Genomic DNA, 16,520 nt, shown 5'->3' on the forward strand with positions numbered 1-16,520 from the left:
ACAAACAGCTCCTAGTGCTCCACCTCAGAGTGTTTCAGTAACTAAGAACGATGGGAACGGGACGGCAATTGTGGTCACTTGGCAGCCGCCCCCCGAGGACAACCAGAACGGGATGGTTCAAGAATATAAGGTACTGCTGGCATTCCTTGATCCCGGGCAGAGGGGCAGTATTGGCCAGGTAGTGAGGTTAGGTTGTTCGTGGATGCTTGGCTCCATCTACTGGTTAGTCAGAGCAAATGAGACAGAAGATCACTTCTTTGACTCAAAACTCCGTATTTAGTAGTTCTGTCTAGATGGTAGAAGGCAATTAAAACGGCCTCCATAAATCAAAGCAAAGGGTCAACACTCTTAATTAAAACAACTGTCTTCTTGCCTTCATTTTAACGTGAGAAATTCACACACAAGTAGAGAGAGAACCATACCTGTTTATGAACTGTTTTGTGACTCAAAGACATTGGTCAAGGTGGTAAATATAAACAGGCTTAATGAGTTGAAAAGTTCAGGGATAATAATTAACAGTGTTAATATCTGAGGAAATTATGCATAACTGGGTAGTTAAATGGAAAACTTTCAAGTAAAGAATGTGGTTGTATAATAATAAATGTATTTAGTGTATAGAAATTTTTCTTGTCTTTCACACAAACACAGTTCTCGTTGTGCTATTTAATTTTTAACAAATTGAAGTACATTGTAAAATATGTATTATTTGATGTTCATTTAGCAGTATACACTGTATTTATTTTCAGTTCAAATTGTTTTGTGATAATTTACATAGCAAAGTAAATGAAGCTTATTTTTGCTGAGCAATCTACAGATATTTTAAATGTCCAGTTGTGGATATCAAGTAAGATTTATAGCCTCAGAGAGGGAGGATCTTTGGTTTCAGTCTCCTGCAAATGCACATTATTGAGAAAATTTTTCAAATGAGAACGTCTTGGTTGTTTTTCAGGTTAAAACACTGTGCTATAGACAGATATTCCTAACCATCAAAACTCATTCTGCTATTATTTTTTCTTTCATCAGTAGAAATGGGAAAGGGAAGAGATCACTAAGCTTCATGGTCAATTTGGAATAATAACATGCCTTTCAGAACCTGCTCAATTGGTAAAAAATCAGTTTACAGCTTAGTTTCAGATATATAATGTAATTGGGAAAAAAATACTTGCAAAGTTACTTTATTTAAAGACAGACCTTGAGCTGAAGAGATGGAATTATTTCCATCAAGAAACTGCATTGGAGGAATGTTAAGGTTGTAAGGACAAACCAATAAAAGTCAGGAAATTCACATTTCCAAGTGGATATAATACCTAACATACCTCTTAGCGTGCAGAGGTAATAGGCTGCCATGTGTAGAAGCAAGCATCTTGCAGTGCTTGTGTAGCACTAGATGGCACACTGGCACGTTTCACATCTACTTTTATTGTGTGGATGCCATTATTTTCCTTTGTGCTTTACACCACGGACAAAAAACAGACACAATGAATATATATGTAATTCCTATCTAAGTTTCTATATGAAATTAATATTTTTGTCTAAAAACTAAATAAATGCAGAACCAGTGATTTAAGATTAAGAACTAATAAGAAGAAAAAAAACAAATAGAAGTCTAGTAAAATGTTTTTCTTTCCTCCTTGTTTTATTGTGTCCTATGTTTTCTCCCAGAAAAAAAGGTACACATATATGGGGGAATTCTTTGTTTTCTCAGCAACTCAGATCTAAGGCAAGAGTGTACCTACTTTAATTAAAAGATAAAATAAATAGCAAGGAGGATACCATCTTAATTGAAGAAGTGTCAGTAGCACACACAAAAAGGCAGAAATTCAAATCACAGCAGGAGTCATTCCTCCTTCCCTGGCATGAAGTTAGAAATTATCTTGTTAAACTAATTCTTTCTTCAATTATGTGTCTATTATAATGGGAATTCCTCCTTCTTTCATAACATTCTAAAAGTTTGTTTTCAGTTGTCTATTTAAGCATACAATCAAATATAGCATGGCATGTACTGAATAACCTGATGTTTAACCTAACTTTCTTGTTTTGTGAATTTCACCGTGTATTTGAGTGCCTAAATACAAAACATTTTTGTAAATTCGTAGTGCATAGTTGCAAGTACATAATATATTGGGGTTGTTTGCACATACACCATTGTACAAGGTGGCAGTAACAATTTCTGTGAAAATTATATAAGTCAAAACATAGATTTAGATCTTCTGTTCCTCACTTTGTTGAGTTCTTGTTTACATAAGAGCATTTTCATGGACCGTCCTTCAGGATTTAAGAGCAATATTACTAATATTACTAATAATTATACTACCATTACTGACTGAAACAGTGTCTGCTCAGTATCAGAATATAAAAAGGAGATTCTGTTCTCTTCATGTGCTCTGACCTGCTCTGCAGCAGCAACTATGTATATACTGTGTTGGGATTCTATTTCAAAGGAGCTTAAAATACATTTCAGAGCCTCACAGTGTCCCACTAGCCTTTTTTCAATCCTTGACATCCAGAGAAGGAAAAAGGGTCTTACATTGTCCTGAAGGTGAAATAAAATTTCCAGTGTCCAGCCTGAATTGCATGAGAGATTCATACTAAATCTTTTAGGAGTTCCCTATGTCAAAAGTAAAAAGTTCCCTTCTTGGTATAATAAACACAGGTTCAGAAATGGTGCTTGTTTCAAGGAAGTTTGCTCCTTTACAGAAAACATATTGAATTTAACTAATTTAATTTTCCTGATAAATATTCATTGTAGAACAATACATTTGTGGAAAGGGAATAAGAAGGAAATCAACACAGCTTCATCAGTTTTTTAGCACATCTAGATTAGCTGCTGCTTCACCTTTAATAGTAGTTGGGAGTTCAATCATACTCTTCCAAGCATTCACCGTATCAATGGTACAGGCCTAAAGAGATAAAAATATCATGTTGTTTCTCCCAATCATTTAATATCACTGATGTAATTTATAAAGTGGTGAATTGAAGTCATTAGACCCATGTCCTGATCTCAACCAAAAAATGAGATCTGATATCATGCTATTGCCTCACAATAGAAGATGACGTTACTCAATCCTTGCCTCTTGCTGCCGTTATTTTTTTAAAAAGATAACGTTTGCATTCCAGCATGGCATCGATTCTCTCGTGACGTCACGTGATGAAAGACTTGTCCTTGCACTTGAGTGAAGAAAGCCTTGCTTGACGAATGATTCCTGAAGAAGAGAATTGCAAATTCTTTTAACTGAGTGCTCTTTGTTGTTTATGCGAATGATTCTTGGCTTACGGGGCTTCCCTTATTTCTTCTGTGTTACTAATGCTTTTAGTTTTATTAGCACTGATGTCACTGGTTGAACTGTAAATGAATTACAGTAAACCCATCAGTAATTTCAACAGTTGGAGCTGCTCTTTGGAACAAGAAGTATCTTTTCAATATTCATACAATGCCTGGGACAGCAATTCATGACTGCAGATATTAAAGTAGTGACACATTCTAAATTTCTTTATCCAACAGAAAGGAATGTGTCATCCTTCCTTCTACTTATCCTTTGGTCTTGAATTTTGAACATTTATATGTACCATACACTTACTTCCCTGCAGGTTTGGTGTCTTGGCAATGAAAGTCGATACCATATAAACAAGACGGTAGATGGTTCCACCTTTTCTGTAGTCATCCCCTCCCTAGTTCCTGGTATTCGATATAGCGTGGAAGTGGCAGCAAGTACTGGGGCAGGACCTGGAGTGAAAAGTGATCCCCAGTTTATCCAATTAGGTAAGCCTGCTGGTAATCCTACCTATTGGTTTTGATGATTTTTGTTTTCTTTTGTCTTCTATGGCACCAGAAATACTTTCAAGACAAGTGAAATATATAGTGTTACTTGATCTCTGGAATAGCGGGATTTGGCATTTCTGGTTTTAAAATTGCCTTAGAACTGCATTCTAAAGATGTGATTATAACAACACAGGTTTTTTTAGTCTCCCGATTGAACAGTGCTTTTTGGTTATTGATTTTTTTCAAAGTAAATTTTTACACTTAAGACTGGTGTAATAAAATGTGTAAGGGAGTATGAATCACTTGTAGTTTAGGGATGTAATTTGTCTTGATCATATTTTATCTTTCTTTATTGAAGCAAAAAACCAAAAGCATGCTAAAATTAGGCACGATAAATATCAACTATGTGTCAAAGCTAGTAAATAACCCAAGTACTTCTCCCAAGTATCTGGGAGAAAAGCATCTTTGCTGGTGGTTAGCTGAAAGTTATTTAAAGTAGCCTTAGGTATATTCATATGCTGCTTTACAAGTATGCCTGTATCAAAATACTTTATCATTACAGTATGTAATTGTGAAAGCAAGCTCAGCATGTTGCTTTGGACTTTATATCCTGTCTATACCTGTATCATTAGTAGATATTCCTTGTTATTTGACTTTTCATATTTAAAAGTCTATAATTACTGCATGTGAAAACAAGACCGAACAAGTATTATATTCTCTGGAAAATTACGTGTACATTTCCTTGGCTATTAAGATGGTCATCTTTAACTTAATTAACTTACACAAGCATATGATTCCCAGTTACGTTAATAGAGATTTTATGACAAAATTACACACAGCTTATATGATACTCCATTAATATGTGCAAAACCCCATAGTTATTTGTTGGATTGTTTTTTCCTATAGCCAGCTTCCATTCACAGCTTTCTACAACCAGCTTTCCAGTCAAAGTCAAGTTTGTTCTATATGGCTTAGATTTTGAAAATTTTCAATTAGTGAGGCTTGTGAGTGTAAAATAATGGGGTAACTTCGATGTTCAAAGCTAAAGACTTCATAACCACTTCTTTTTTTCCTTTTCTCTGATGATAAGAAAATGCTAAATGAAGGTGAATTTTATAATTGAACTTAATCACTTTGGGATTTTGGTAAGTGGAAAAAGAAACAAATGAGACTCTGTCAGGGTAAGATTTTTGCCCGCTTCTGGGTTCCTGGCCTTTACTGACACTAAATTAGAAAGAATGAAGCAATCACACACCTTGGAGGGTGTTTAAATGTTCAAGTCTGGTAGAATCCATATATTTCCTTGGGATCGGGGTTTCCTTTTGTAGTCTATGCCGCTTGCTTCTAATTAAGTGGCATGAGCAAATCTACATATGTTGTAGCAAAAATCCCATAATTTGGTTGTTACATGGCAAAGACCTGGAGACAGGAGTCTTTTGGAGATCCGTGCCACTAGAAGCAGAACAAAGAAATACCTAGACAGTGTTGCAGTCCTTTTGGCAACTGCAGGAGGCTGCTGAAAATTAGTACTTAAATTTAAGAGGAGTACCTTTTAGTAGCACAGATCAACCTACAATCATCAAGGCAGAAGAATGGCCACAGTTTAACTGACTCTACCCTGAGATACAAGTTCTCCTACAGCCCCCGCAAAGAATTGCATTCTTAGTTCTTGGATGTGCTCCCAGCATGGGGGTGGAGCAGACACTGGAGTTTTCTGGTAGCTCTTCTGAAGAAAGAAAATTAATTTGTTGATGTCATCAATTGGCACTTTTCACCAGCCATAAATTACATGGTTACAGAGAGAGGGAAGAGAGGCCAGAGAGGGGGAGGAAAGAGGAGTTAACGAAGCTACTTTTAGGTTTGAAAGAGTCCTGACTCCTTGTATGTATGTGCTCTAGGAGCTGCATGTTTGCCACTGACAACTTCAAGTTTCTACAGTTCTGTCACTGATCCCAACTATTCCTTCAGGAAACCTTTTTCTGATATCTGAATTAGTACAATCCTTACTTTTTTTTAATTAATTCAGAATTCTGTATATGCAAACAGGATGTACTGTGTGACTTAGATATTCACTTACTATTTTTTAAAAAACTTTTCATTAAAATCAAACATCTATCTCCTTACAATGTGTTTTTCTTGCAAAATGTGAGACTAGGTTGTGGCTGGCTCTGGAGCATCCGAAGAAGAGGGTTTTTTCCCCAGTGTAGCGTACTCTCTTGTACAGCAACCTCATATTTGAGTCTGCGTGCTATGCAGGGTGCTCCCAGGTTTGTGACTGTGGGAAATGTCTGGGCAGAGTTTCAGATGGGTGTGTGACAGGAGGAAGCTTCATCTTTCAGAGGCCGCCTTCCAGAACAAGAGGGGAAGACAGGAGACATTGGATTCTCTGAGAGCTGAGGCGTGCAATCGCCGTCCCGTGCATCAGCTGAGCTGTGATAACTGACCTTGTGCACGCACTTAACCTGTTACAGAGACAGGTACAAATTGTAAGCTCAAAGCTCTTTCATTTTCCGTGTCTCAGCTGACATGAAGCAGCTCACTGAGCTGCGGTACCCCAGACTTCCCGTGTCACTGGGGACAAGCCAACAATATACTTGCTTGTTATTCAAAAATCACCTTTCAGTGTCTAAAATCATGAGATCAACTGAAAAATCATGTGTTGTCTCAAAACACTCCCCTTGGGGCTTCTGAATTTTCCCCTTGGTTTTTGAATGACCTTTCAAAGCTTTCTGTGTAATTCCAAGGGCCGGAAAACCATTTGTTTTTTAAAAAAAAAGGTGATATTTTGCATAAAGCGAGAGCTTTGGTGTTAAGGAAAAAAAATCATATTTTGTAAGAGCTAGTCACAGCTCACTATATTGTGCTCATAGAATCACCGAATGGTTAGAGTTGGAAGGGATCTTAAAGATCATTGAGTTCCAACCCCCTTCCGTGGGCAGGGACACCTCCCACTAGACCAGGCTGCTCAAAGCCCCATCCAGCCTGGTTTTGAACACTTCCAGGGATGGGGCATCCACAACTTCTCTGGGCAACCTGTTCCACTGTCTCACAACCCTCACAGTAAAGAACAACTTCCTAATATCTAATCTAAATCTCCCCTCTTTCAGTTTAAAACCAGTAGCCCTCATCCTATCACCACACTCCCTGATAAAGAATCTCCCCGCATCTCTCCTATAGGACCCCTTTAGGTACTGGAAGGCCGTTATAAGGTCACTCTGGAGCATTCTCTTCTCCAGGCTGAACAACCCCAACTCTGTCAGCCTGTCTTCATAGGAGAGGTGCTCCAGTGCTCTGATCATCTTTGTGGTCCTCCGCTGGACCCGTTCCAACAGGTCCATGTCCTTTCTGTGTTGAGGACTCCAGAGCTGGAAGCAGTACACCAGGTGGGGTCTCACGAGTGCAGAGTAGAGGGGCAGAATCACCTCTCTCAACCTGCTGGCCACACTTGTTTTGATGCAGCCCAGGATGCGATGGGCTTTCTGGGCAGCCAATGCACATTGCCAGCTCATGTCGAGCTTCTCATCGACTAACACTCCCAAGTCCTTCTCCTCAGGGCTGCTCACCAGCCATTCTCCCCTCAGTCTGTATCTGTGCTTGGGACTGCCCTGACCCATGTGCAGGCTTTTGCACTTGGCCTGGCTGAACTCCGTGAGGTTTGCATGAGCCCACTTCTCAAGCCTGTCCAGGTCCCTCTGGATGGCATCCCTTCCCTCCAGCATGTCGACCACACCACCGAGCTTGGTGTCATTGGCAAACTTGCTGAGGGTGCACTCTATCCCACTGTCCATGTCTCCAACAAAGATGTTAAACGGCACTGGTCCCAGTACTGACCCCTGGTACTCATAATACTGTGGAGAAAAAAAATCATAGAATTTTGATAGAACTTCTTTTCTTGACATGACGTGTAGCTTCAGGACATTGGTTACAAAAAGGTTCCATACAAAAAGGTGAGAATTATCATACTAAATTATTTTTTGCTGACTCTAGCCTAACTTTTGTACAGTGATGAGATACTGGCTGTCATAGCTTGGCAGTATCACCTATGCCTGTTGGCAAATAAGTAGTGAAATTGGAACATATTGCAATGTATTTTGTTCAGGGTACCAGCTCTGAGAAGCCCCACAACTGCAGTTAATGTTACTCTGAAACATGTAATTTGTATGAATATATAATATGTAGTTATTTATTTAGAGATATCTGCACAATTATTATAAGTGTTGAGTGCATTATTCAACCAGTGGATGTCTCAAGCGTACAAAACACAAGTCTTGTTGCATCTCTTTCTATTACTCTAATTGCTTCATTTAGGGGATGCAGTTTGTGAACTAGCTAGCATGCCTTCAGACATATTATTCTGTCAGCCCTTCAAGTACTTCTAGTATGATAGCTGTAAGGGGATTTTGTTGGAGTTTTTGTCTAGTGGCCTGCAAACAACTTGAAGAAAGTAATATTTGTTTTCCATTACTGCAAACCCTTCCAAGCCAGTTTAGTGCTGTTTCCTCAAACTGCATGTTGTAAGATTGAAGTGCAAAACAGGTATTTTTCCAGTTTTGGAAACGTATATAACAACAAGGGAGACAAACCAGTATATTCTTAACCTGGTAATATTTTACCAAATAATTTCCATATTGCATCATGCGCATATATTTGAGGAAACACTCAGACATTATGTTGCAGATTCCAGGTATTTTGCAAGTTTTGAATTGCCAGAATTAGCAATGTCAACAAAACTTAGATCTTCCTACTTACTGTTTGTGCCTTTTGTATACTAAATGAGACAGGCATATGGAAAAGTACTATTCTGTAGGTTGTACATGGATACGGCAAAGTTAAGGTTGCTTGCACACCTGTGAACCTGGAATTTCCTGTCTATTTTGAATCTACAGTCTTAATTGTATATCAGTCTTTTATTTAACATTTACAAATTTAAATGTTAGTTTTTACATTATTTGTATTATCATATGAATATTTAACATTGGAGAATTAGAGGTCCCCGTTCTTCTTGATGTAAAATCTAATTAGTTTTCATAGGAATTTGAAACTTGGAGCTTCAAGACAGTCAAATCGGGTAGTTTGTGAGCAATAGCCATAGCAACATTATCTGTGATTAAAAAGAAGGCTCTTATCTTGGGGTAGAAGAAGAAGGGATGAGTCACTGTGATAATATGCTGGTTTCAGGGAGTTGGGGGATCAGCCTGCTGCAACAACTCTGAGGCATTTTCAAGTACATTAAATGCTGCGGCTGCTGCTCTGGCAGTAAGATGCGCTTTGCCGTAGAATGTTTATGTTCGCTTATTATTTTGGCACGTCTCCCCGAGGAGTGCAAGCAGGAACAGGAATGTTGATTATGAACTGTTTATATCTCAGTCAAAGCTTCCAGAAATTTCCTGGGATGAAGAAAAAGTACTTTTCTTAAGTTAAAGAGGTTTTTTCCTGACTGGTCATTCAGGATCTCATAGGACTATTATGGAGAGAGAAGATGACCTTCTCAAAGAAAGCTTTCCAAGATAACGTTCCTGGAAATTTTTGGAATGGGGAGGTTTACTAGATTTCATTCCCTTTCCTTTATGTTTCGCTTACTTTCTATTTTTTAATTATAACAGGAGCAGGACACGGGTCAAATGTGGGCTCTTGAAAGCCCTTCTATCTTCTTTTCTATGATGCTGGTTATATGACTATATAGGAACACATATGCATTTTTCTCTTCACCATGTGTGTAAATATATACCAGCTAATTTAATGTAATGGCTGTAACAGTCCACCCATGTACAACATGCCAGAAACCTAGTTTCTTAAAAACGAATACATTATTATGGTGTTCTTATGCTTGCAATGGCTAGCAAAATAATACCCTGAAATGAATCATAATTAAAAATTAGAACAATAAATGCTCGAAGAGATTCTTCAGTATATTGCAATCTTCAGACCTGCATTGACTGAGCAATGCAAAATGTCTGTGTATACAGAAGTACTGTCTTTCTCTATGGCTGAATTGTTGACATGTTTAAAAGACATTCTTATTTGGCTTTTGAGTTTGTGATCCCCCCCCCCCCCCCCCGATTTATTGTTTTAAATATATATATATATATTTAAAGGACTAGAGAAGAAATATTTATCAGTCTTCTAAATTGATTCAGGACAATAGGTTCTCCGGAAATCTTTTGTTCTATTCCATTAACATGTACAAGGTAGTGTAGCTGTTTAAAAATATAGAAATAGCGGGCTTACTCATTTTGAAAAGAGAATGATGATGCAAGTTTTCATATCTTAATGTGGCCTCAGCTGCAAAAAGACAAAAGATGAGATAGAGAGTGACAGATTTAATTCATTGGTCACAGTATACTTTATACGTTTAAGCCCATCTGGCCACTTGTGTGGAACTTCACTTGACTGTCTCCATAAAATCTGAAGCAACCCATCTTAACCTTGCACAAATAGGCATGAAATCTATAAACCCAGCCGACACAAAGGGTGTATTAGTAAGAAAAGAATGAGTCTGCCTGGTGAACTTTCAGATGAGGCAGTGCAGTTAGGATCACAGAAGATAAAGGGACCTGAAATATGAAATAAAATTTCCAATAAGGTAGCAGTCAAAGACAGTGGTGTTTCTTTGGCAAAATAGGTATTTGACATCAATTTCACAAAAACTGAAATCTGGAATTCTTCACTCAAAGAAGCTGTTATTAATTTAACCATTTCTCAATCAAAAAGATATCCCTTTCCAGAGGATGTTTGTTATTTGCTGTGATTCCTTCTCCTGTTTGTATTGCAGTTTCTTAGATTTTATTTAGGCTTACTTTGGAATACTGCAAGACATGTCATCATAAAAATAAAAATCTATTCACTGGTTAGTTCGTAGGGAAAAGGTACTGGTTTTTAAGTAAATAGGCTTTTACTTTTCATGTAGTTTATATTAATAGAATTAATAACAGCACCTATCTCCTTAAAACACTAATCTCGCATTCTCAATCTGATGTCACTACACATAGTAAAAAGCAAGTAACTGTTGGATTTACACAAGAGTAAAAACGGGTATTTCAAAGACTAAGCTGTGGAATGTGTAAAGCAATATCCGCTCTGAGTAAAGGTTTTGAATTCTTGCCCTCATCCTGTGCAGTAATGAAATTTCCAGTAAGCACTCACTGTAGTGGTAAAAAAATCAGAAGGCAGTATTTTGTCTTTGAGTTGCTTCATTTCAGTTAGAAAGTATTGCTCACTAACTGAATATTCTTACTGCTGTTCCTAGAAGGTTCTTGCAAAAGTTCAGTACAGAAAGAGCAGAAAAGACTGATTCTTACAGGTGCTTTCTCTAGTAAGAAAAAAAATAAAAGTGTGGGGAAAATTACATGTTCTTTATTTTGATGTGGGACATTTATGGATAAACTGTTTTTTTGAAAAGGGCTACTTGTTCGGTAATAATGAGACTGCTTTACTATTTTTACCAATTCATAACTCATTTTTTAGTTATCCTTTAGCTTTGTCATCCACATCAAAAGGACAGGATTGGGTCATTTTGTACTTTTACTTCTTTACGACCTTTTAAATATTCAGTCTGTTTTAATTGAGGTCAAAGTGAGAGACTGCAAAGAGTACTTTAGACTGTGTAATACAAGATTTAAGTAATCTGTCAGAGACTCCTAAATTAAAATGTATCCTTCAATGCCAAGCTCATATGAATGTACTGTGAATTTGTAATTCTTCTGTGATTTTCAGTTATGAGTGGATGTTTCAGTAGCTGACTTCTACCCATTAGCAGAGCTCAAACAGACTACGCATGTTTCATACTTGAGCTTTCTTTTACTTGCTGTATTCTTTGCTGAGATTCTGAATAATTTTCTGAAGCTGGTGTTGCTATGCTAAAATAAAAATAAAATTAAAAAAATAGCAGTCTCCAAGTTTGAAATTTGGAGCCTAACTTTCTACTTGTTTGCCTAGTGGTCTGATTTTAGCAGGTTTCATAAACAGACAAAAGTCAGTGAAGTTGGAGGTGCCTGTCTTGTATGGAAAACCATTTCTATCTAGACCTGTAAAAAGAGATTTTGAAGAGCATTCTTAAAGATTTTACCTTGAAAAAATGGACTATGGTTATGTCAGTTCTTTTCATCCTGCCTTTTACAGCTGCTCATTCAAATTAATTGGCTATTTTGAATGTCTTTTTTTTTTTTTCAGATTCTCATGGAAACCCTGTATCTTCAGAAGATCAAGTCAGTTTAGCCCAGCAGATTTCTGATGTAGTAAAGCAGCCTGCCTTTATTGCTGGAATTGGTGCAGCCTGTTGGATTATCCTTATGGTCTTCAGCATCTGGTTATATCGCCACAGGAAGAAGAGAAATGGACTCACTAGTACTTACGCTGGTATCAGAAAAGGTGCCGTATTACATATTTCAGTCCGCTGGCTGCTCAGTGCCTGTTTGCTGGCTATTCACTTTATCATCAGTCTCTCGTCCCCCTAAAGCTCAGTGCTGGAATTATCAAATTACTGCCATACTTTCAGGAGGTGTGGATTAGGAGTCAATGCAGAAAGCAGCAATATTTACATAATGTGTTAAACCTGGCGTTAAAGTGTAAGCCTTTAGCAAAATACCCAGACTAGCTTTTCATAAAGATACTCCTACAAATAAGATGGATTTAAGGCTGAGAGCTTCCAACACGGCCTTGCTACCTGACCATCTGAAAAGGAACCAAGAGGATGGTAGTTCATTGTCCCTCCTGTTCGGTCCTTTGCTTGCTGCTAAGAATACTAACAGTGGTGTACATTACAGTAATGCTTTTGGTGCGTGTACTTGAATTTCCTTGTGTTCTGGGGGAATGTGGCGAAGTGGCTGTTTGCGAAAGCACAACAGTCAATAGTACTTTTCAAGAGTCTTGCATAAATGCTGTTGTGAGACCCTTCGTTGGGACTGGATTCTGGGGCTGTCACATCTTGCATCTGCATTTGGTTAGAATGGCAGCAGTGGGACTAACTTAAAGCACTCTTTGTTTTCATGTTATTGATACCTTTTATATCAGATTGTCGGTGGGCACGCAGTGCTTTACAGTATACTCTGTGACAAACAAAACTAGAACCTCTACCTGGAAGATCTTCTGGAATTAAAACTTGACTTCTTCTGATTCAATCATCTTTTGCTTAAGCCCCAAAGTGAAAGCTGAATTCAATAAGCTACAGTTCCTTACATCTCAAAGCAGTACCTCATAGGGACTGGTAGAATAAGAACCATAAATTCTGGAATGAATCAGAAAAAGGGAGATCCTGCTTTTGAAGGAATAGAGGGAGAATTTTTTATATTTAGCAATCAGAATATAGACCTAGACTTAAAACGTGCACACATCTTAATGTGTGAAAGTTGTCATGAGATTGCGTTCTCTAGTCACTTCAAGAATGAATGTGTGATGGGCAAGACAGGCAAATATAACACAAATGTTTTTAAACAGTAACAGTGTGTTGCTATGAAAAAGAAGCAGGGCTAAAAATAGCAACTGAGTGAGTGGAAATATGGAAATAGTTCTGGAGCGTTGCAGAGTTTAGGTGTCCTCCGTGCTATTAAAGTATCAGTACTTGCGGTAGACTTGGCACAGTGCTTGTAGCGCAGATGTAACCACAGAAATTGGGGATGAATTTCACCTTTGGTTTTGTTCTGCTAGGGCTTCATAGATAAGACAGACCCCGACATACTGCTGCATTGGCCTGCGCTGTTTTGTTTTACTAATAGCATGCTGCCATACTGCCTTTCTACAGTTCTATCAAACTAACATTGCTATGCTTTCAGCAGTACCTATGATTAAGCAAAAGGCATACAATTTGTCCTTAAAAATGGTTGCTTTAATGACATCAGCTATTGTTCAAAACAGCTGTGTTTTTCAATATCTGTAAAAATATCTTTTGTGTAGTTCAGCGGGGATTTTAATGAAAATATACAGAAAAGTAGGGTCTGCATCTCCATTACAAAGTATTCTTCAAGAAAAAAGCCATCTTTAGTGAAGTATACATTGCAAAGTTGTTTGCCGCTCTGCAGCGCATCAAGTCATCACTGCAAGCCCAAACTTTCTTCACTCTTGCATTTATTTATTTATTTTTATATTTAGCTTCAGGCCTGACATCTGCTAAAATACTTCACTACTCCCACACATACATATTGTGCTAGCACTCTTACACACTCAGAAGAGTTTATTAATAGAAGCTCTGGGAATTAAGTTGTTCTTTCGTGTAGTAGCGATAAGATTTCATTTAGTTGAACCTCTGTTCATCTGTTCCTCAGTTCCTTAAGAAACTAAACTAGGTCTAGTACTTAGCTCACAGAAGAGTAATGAGACAGTAGCTAAAGATATTTTTTTTTATGTCCTTGTGATTGCAAATTAATTTTGAGACACTTGATTCTCTTTTGAATAGCTCTGGTTTAAATGCACCTTCTATTTTAATGAAAGCTTGTTACTATGGCTCTATATTTTTGAATGTAGCTAAATTAAACTTGACTGTGTGAAAAGGCCTAGCTCAAAGAAATACAATGGAATTCCCAAGATAAAGAGCTATGCTACAAATGAAGTCTGAAATGGGCAAATGCTCAGATTTTTTTCTTTTTTTGCTTAGTGTCATATCACTGGAAATAAATTGGCTTGGTAAAAGGGGGGAAAAAACTACAGCATATCCTAAATTATAACAAGACACTCTGGACTCCCCCCAAACATCAGAGTTATTGTAAAAAATAGATTAAGCAGTTGATTTCTTAGCCAGAACCTTTTCTTTCTGTGCCAGGTTTGCAGATCAAATAGTCTCAAGGCTACTTTTAGTGAATATTTTATTGTTTCTCTTACATTTCTCTTTGCTGTCATTAGATCAAAAAGGGCAACGTTAGCCTTTTTCTGCCCATCAGTGATAGAAAAACTGTACTGTCTTGTCAACAGGAGGGGGAGCATGTGCTAATAGGAAGAGCAGATGCTAGCGCTCTGTATTTGGATTAGAGACCCTATTGATCCAAAGAGGATTTATAGTAGCTGTGAGAGTGAAGATTGTCAAGCAATGTCATTGTTCCGTTGTTAACCTTTCCCTCTTAAAGCCAAGGGTTGAAAGGTAGAAAGATGTTACATCTAGGGAGATCTTTCACCTTTTTTTTGTGATTATTTAAGAAAGAAGGATAATAACTCTGTTTAACAGTCTCATCCATGAAAACAAAAACTAATTGCTACAGTAGATTTTAGTGCCTTTATTACAGTAAGAGTTGGTCCCATTCTTGATTCAGAGACAGTAAAACAGCAGTTTTCTTTGTTCCTTTATATAATTATTATTTCCGTACTGAATACGTAAGTGTGCCTATTAGTTCAGTGTAATGAGCATTTACTTAGTGAACTGCAGATAAGATTCAATAGGACCTTGATAAGGCTTTGTTAAGGAATTTGTCATTCTGCATTCTAAAATGATTAACAGTGTGGGGGGTTTGTTTGCGCTAGGATTTTCAGAAAAACTTAAAATACCAAACTGAGGGGTATTTGAAAGGCTAAACCACAGCCGGGTCCCCTCAGGAGCACAATAGAATATCAAGTGTTTTTTTCAGAATAGTATGTGCAGTGACAAGCTTCTTTCTGAATAGCAAATTTAATTTTATTTCTATATCAATATCAATGTGACTGAACTACTGGGTTAGTTATATACATTTGTTTTATGTTCAGCTGTCTGCTAGATTTATACTAATGTGGTATGTTTCCCTTTCTCTCTTCAGCTTAATAACCAGTTTGTATTTTGTTTTGATTTTTCAGTCCCGTCTTTTACCTTCACACCAACAGGTATATATTTGCACTTTTCCCCCCTTCTTTGTTACTTTAGCATGTGTTTGTGGTACTGTTTCTCTTTTTCTGACATAACCAGCCCAGCTGTTCTGAAGGGTTTTTTTAAACAATTTCATTAATAGCAGGTACCATTATTTTGTTCTCTAAGTAGTGTGTATTTGCTTTGTAGCTGACACTTGTTTTACATTTGTGTGTACCATTTTGTAGCTTACCATTTGATGCAAGCATGCCATTTCGTAGCATGATTCTGCCAGTTTGTACAACCTGGGCTCTTCTCTTGCATATTACAATGGAGTAGTGCGGCCTTCTGCATCTAGGGATGCAAAAGGTGCTTCTGATGGAGGACTGACTTAGCAGAGCCCAGATGCTGACTCGAAAGGGATTCAGTGGGATTATAGTTGGTGAAACATTTGCTTCTTTTCTTTCCTCTGAATCTGCATTAATCCGGTGACCTAGGAGTTGTCTGCTTTGGAAGATACAGAAAGTCAAAGTGTTATAGCAGTTAGATTTCTTTGCTTGCTGCCTTTAACTGTATTTGTGCTATGAAATATTAAAATAATCATCCTGTTCTACACAAAAAGAGGTGCATTTCAAATTCAGGGGGGGTTAAAATCATCTTCTATTTCTTTTTGCTTGGAAATGTACAAAATATAACATAACCTGAGCCATAGCCCACCAAAGTCCATGAGAGCCTTTCTGTTCTGTAGAGCTGTCCTTCAGTCGGTCCCACAGCCTGGCAGCTCAGCAGCTCTTCCTCTACAGTAAATACAATTGAATACATTCAGTACCCATCAATACTACAGCCTGAGTGAGCACACAGGTTGTCTCTTCTTCCTTTGTTCTAAATCCTTTATTTTCACAAGAGGTCTACAAGACTTGCAGGACGTGTATATCCAGGCGGGGTAAAAACCACGACCTGCCCCCTCCTTACACACTCATGTTAGCAGGGCATGTTAGCTCAAAATCAGCACTGTTCTAATTT

General features: G+C 37.7%; 1 protein-coding gene across 1 annotated transcript in view; it reads left to right on the top strand.

Annotated features, from left to right (window-relative positions):
* The window catches only part of ROBO1 (roundabout guidance receptor 1), a 531,127-nt gene that overhangs the window by 483,566 nt on the left and 31,041 nt on the right, over positions 1–16,520 (top strand). The window contains exons 16-19 of the mRNA XM_074148742.1: positions 9–130; positions 3,589–3,760; positions 11,930–12,127; positions 15,509–15,535. Coding sequence (XP_074004843.1) covers positions 9–130; positions 3,589–3,760; positions 11,930–12,127; positions 15,509–15,535 — 519 coding nt within the window. The remainder of the gene's footprint in view (positions 1–8; positions 131–3,588; positions 3,761–11,929; positions 12,128–15,508; positions 15,536–16,520) is intronic.

This window comes from Numenius arquata, chromosome 1 (assembly GCF_964106895.1).
Source record: "Numenius arquata chromosome 1, bNumArq3.hap1.1, whole genome shotgun sequence".
Lineage (NCBI taxonomy): Eukaryota > Metazoa > Chordata > Aves > Charadriiformes > Scolopacidae > Numenius > Numenius arquata.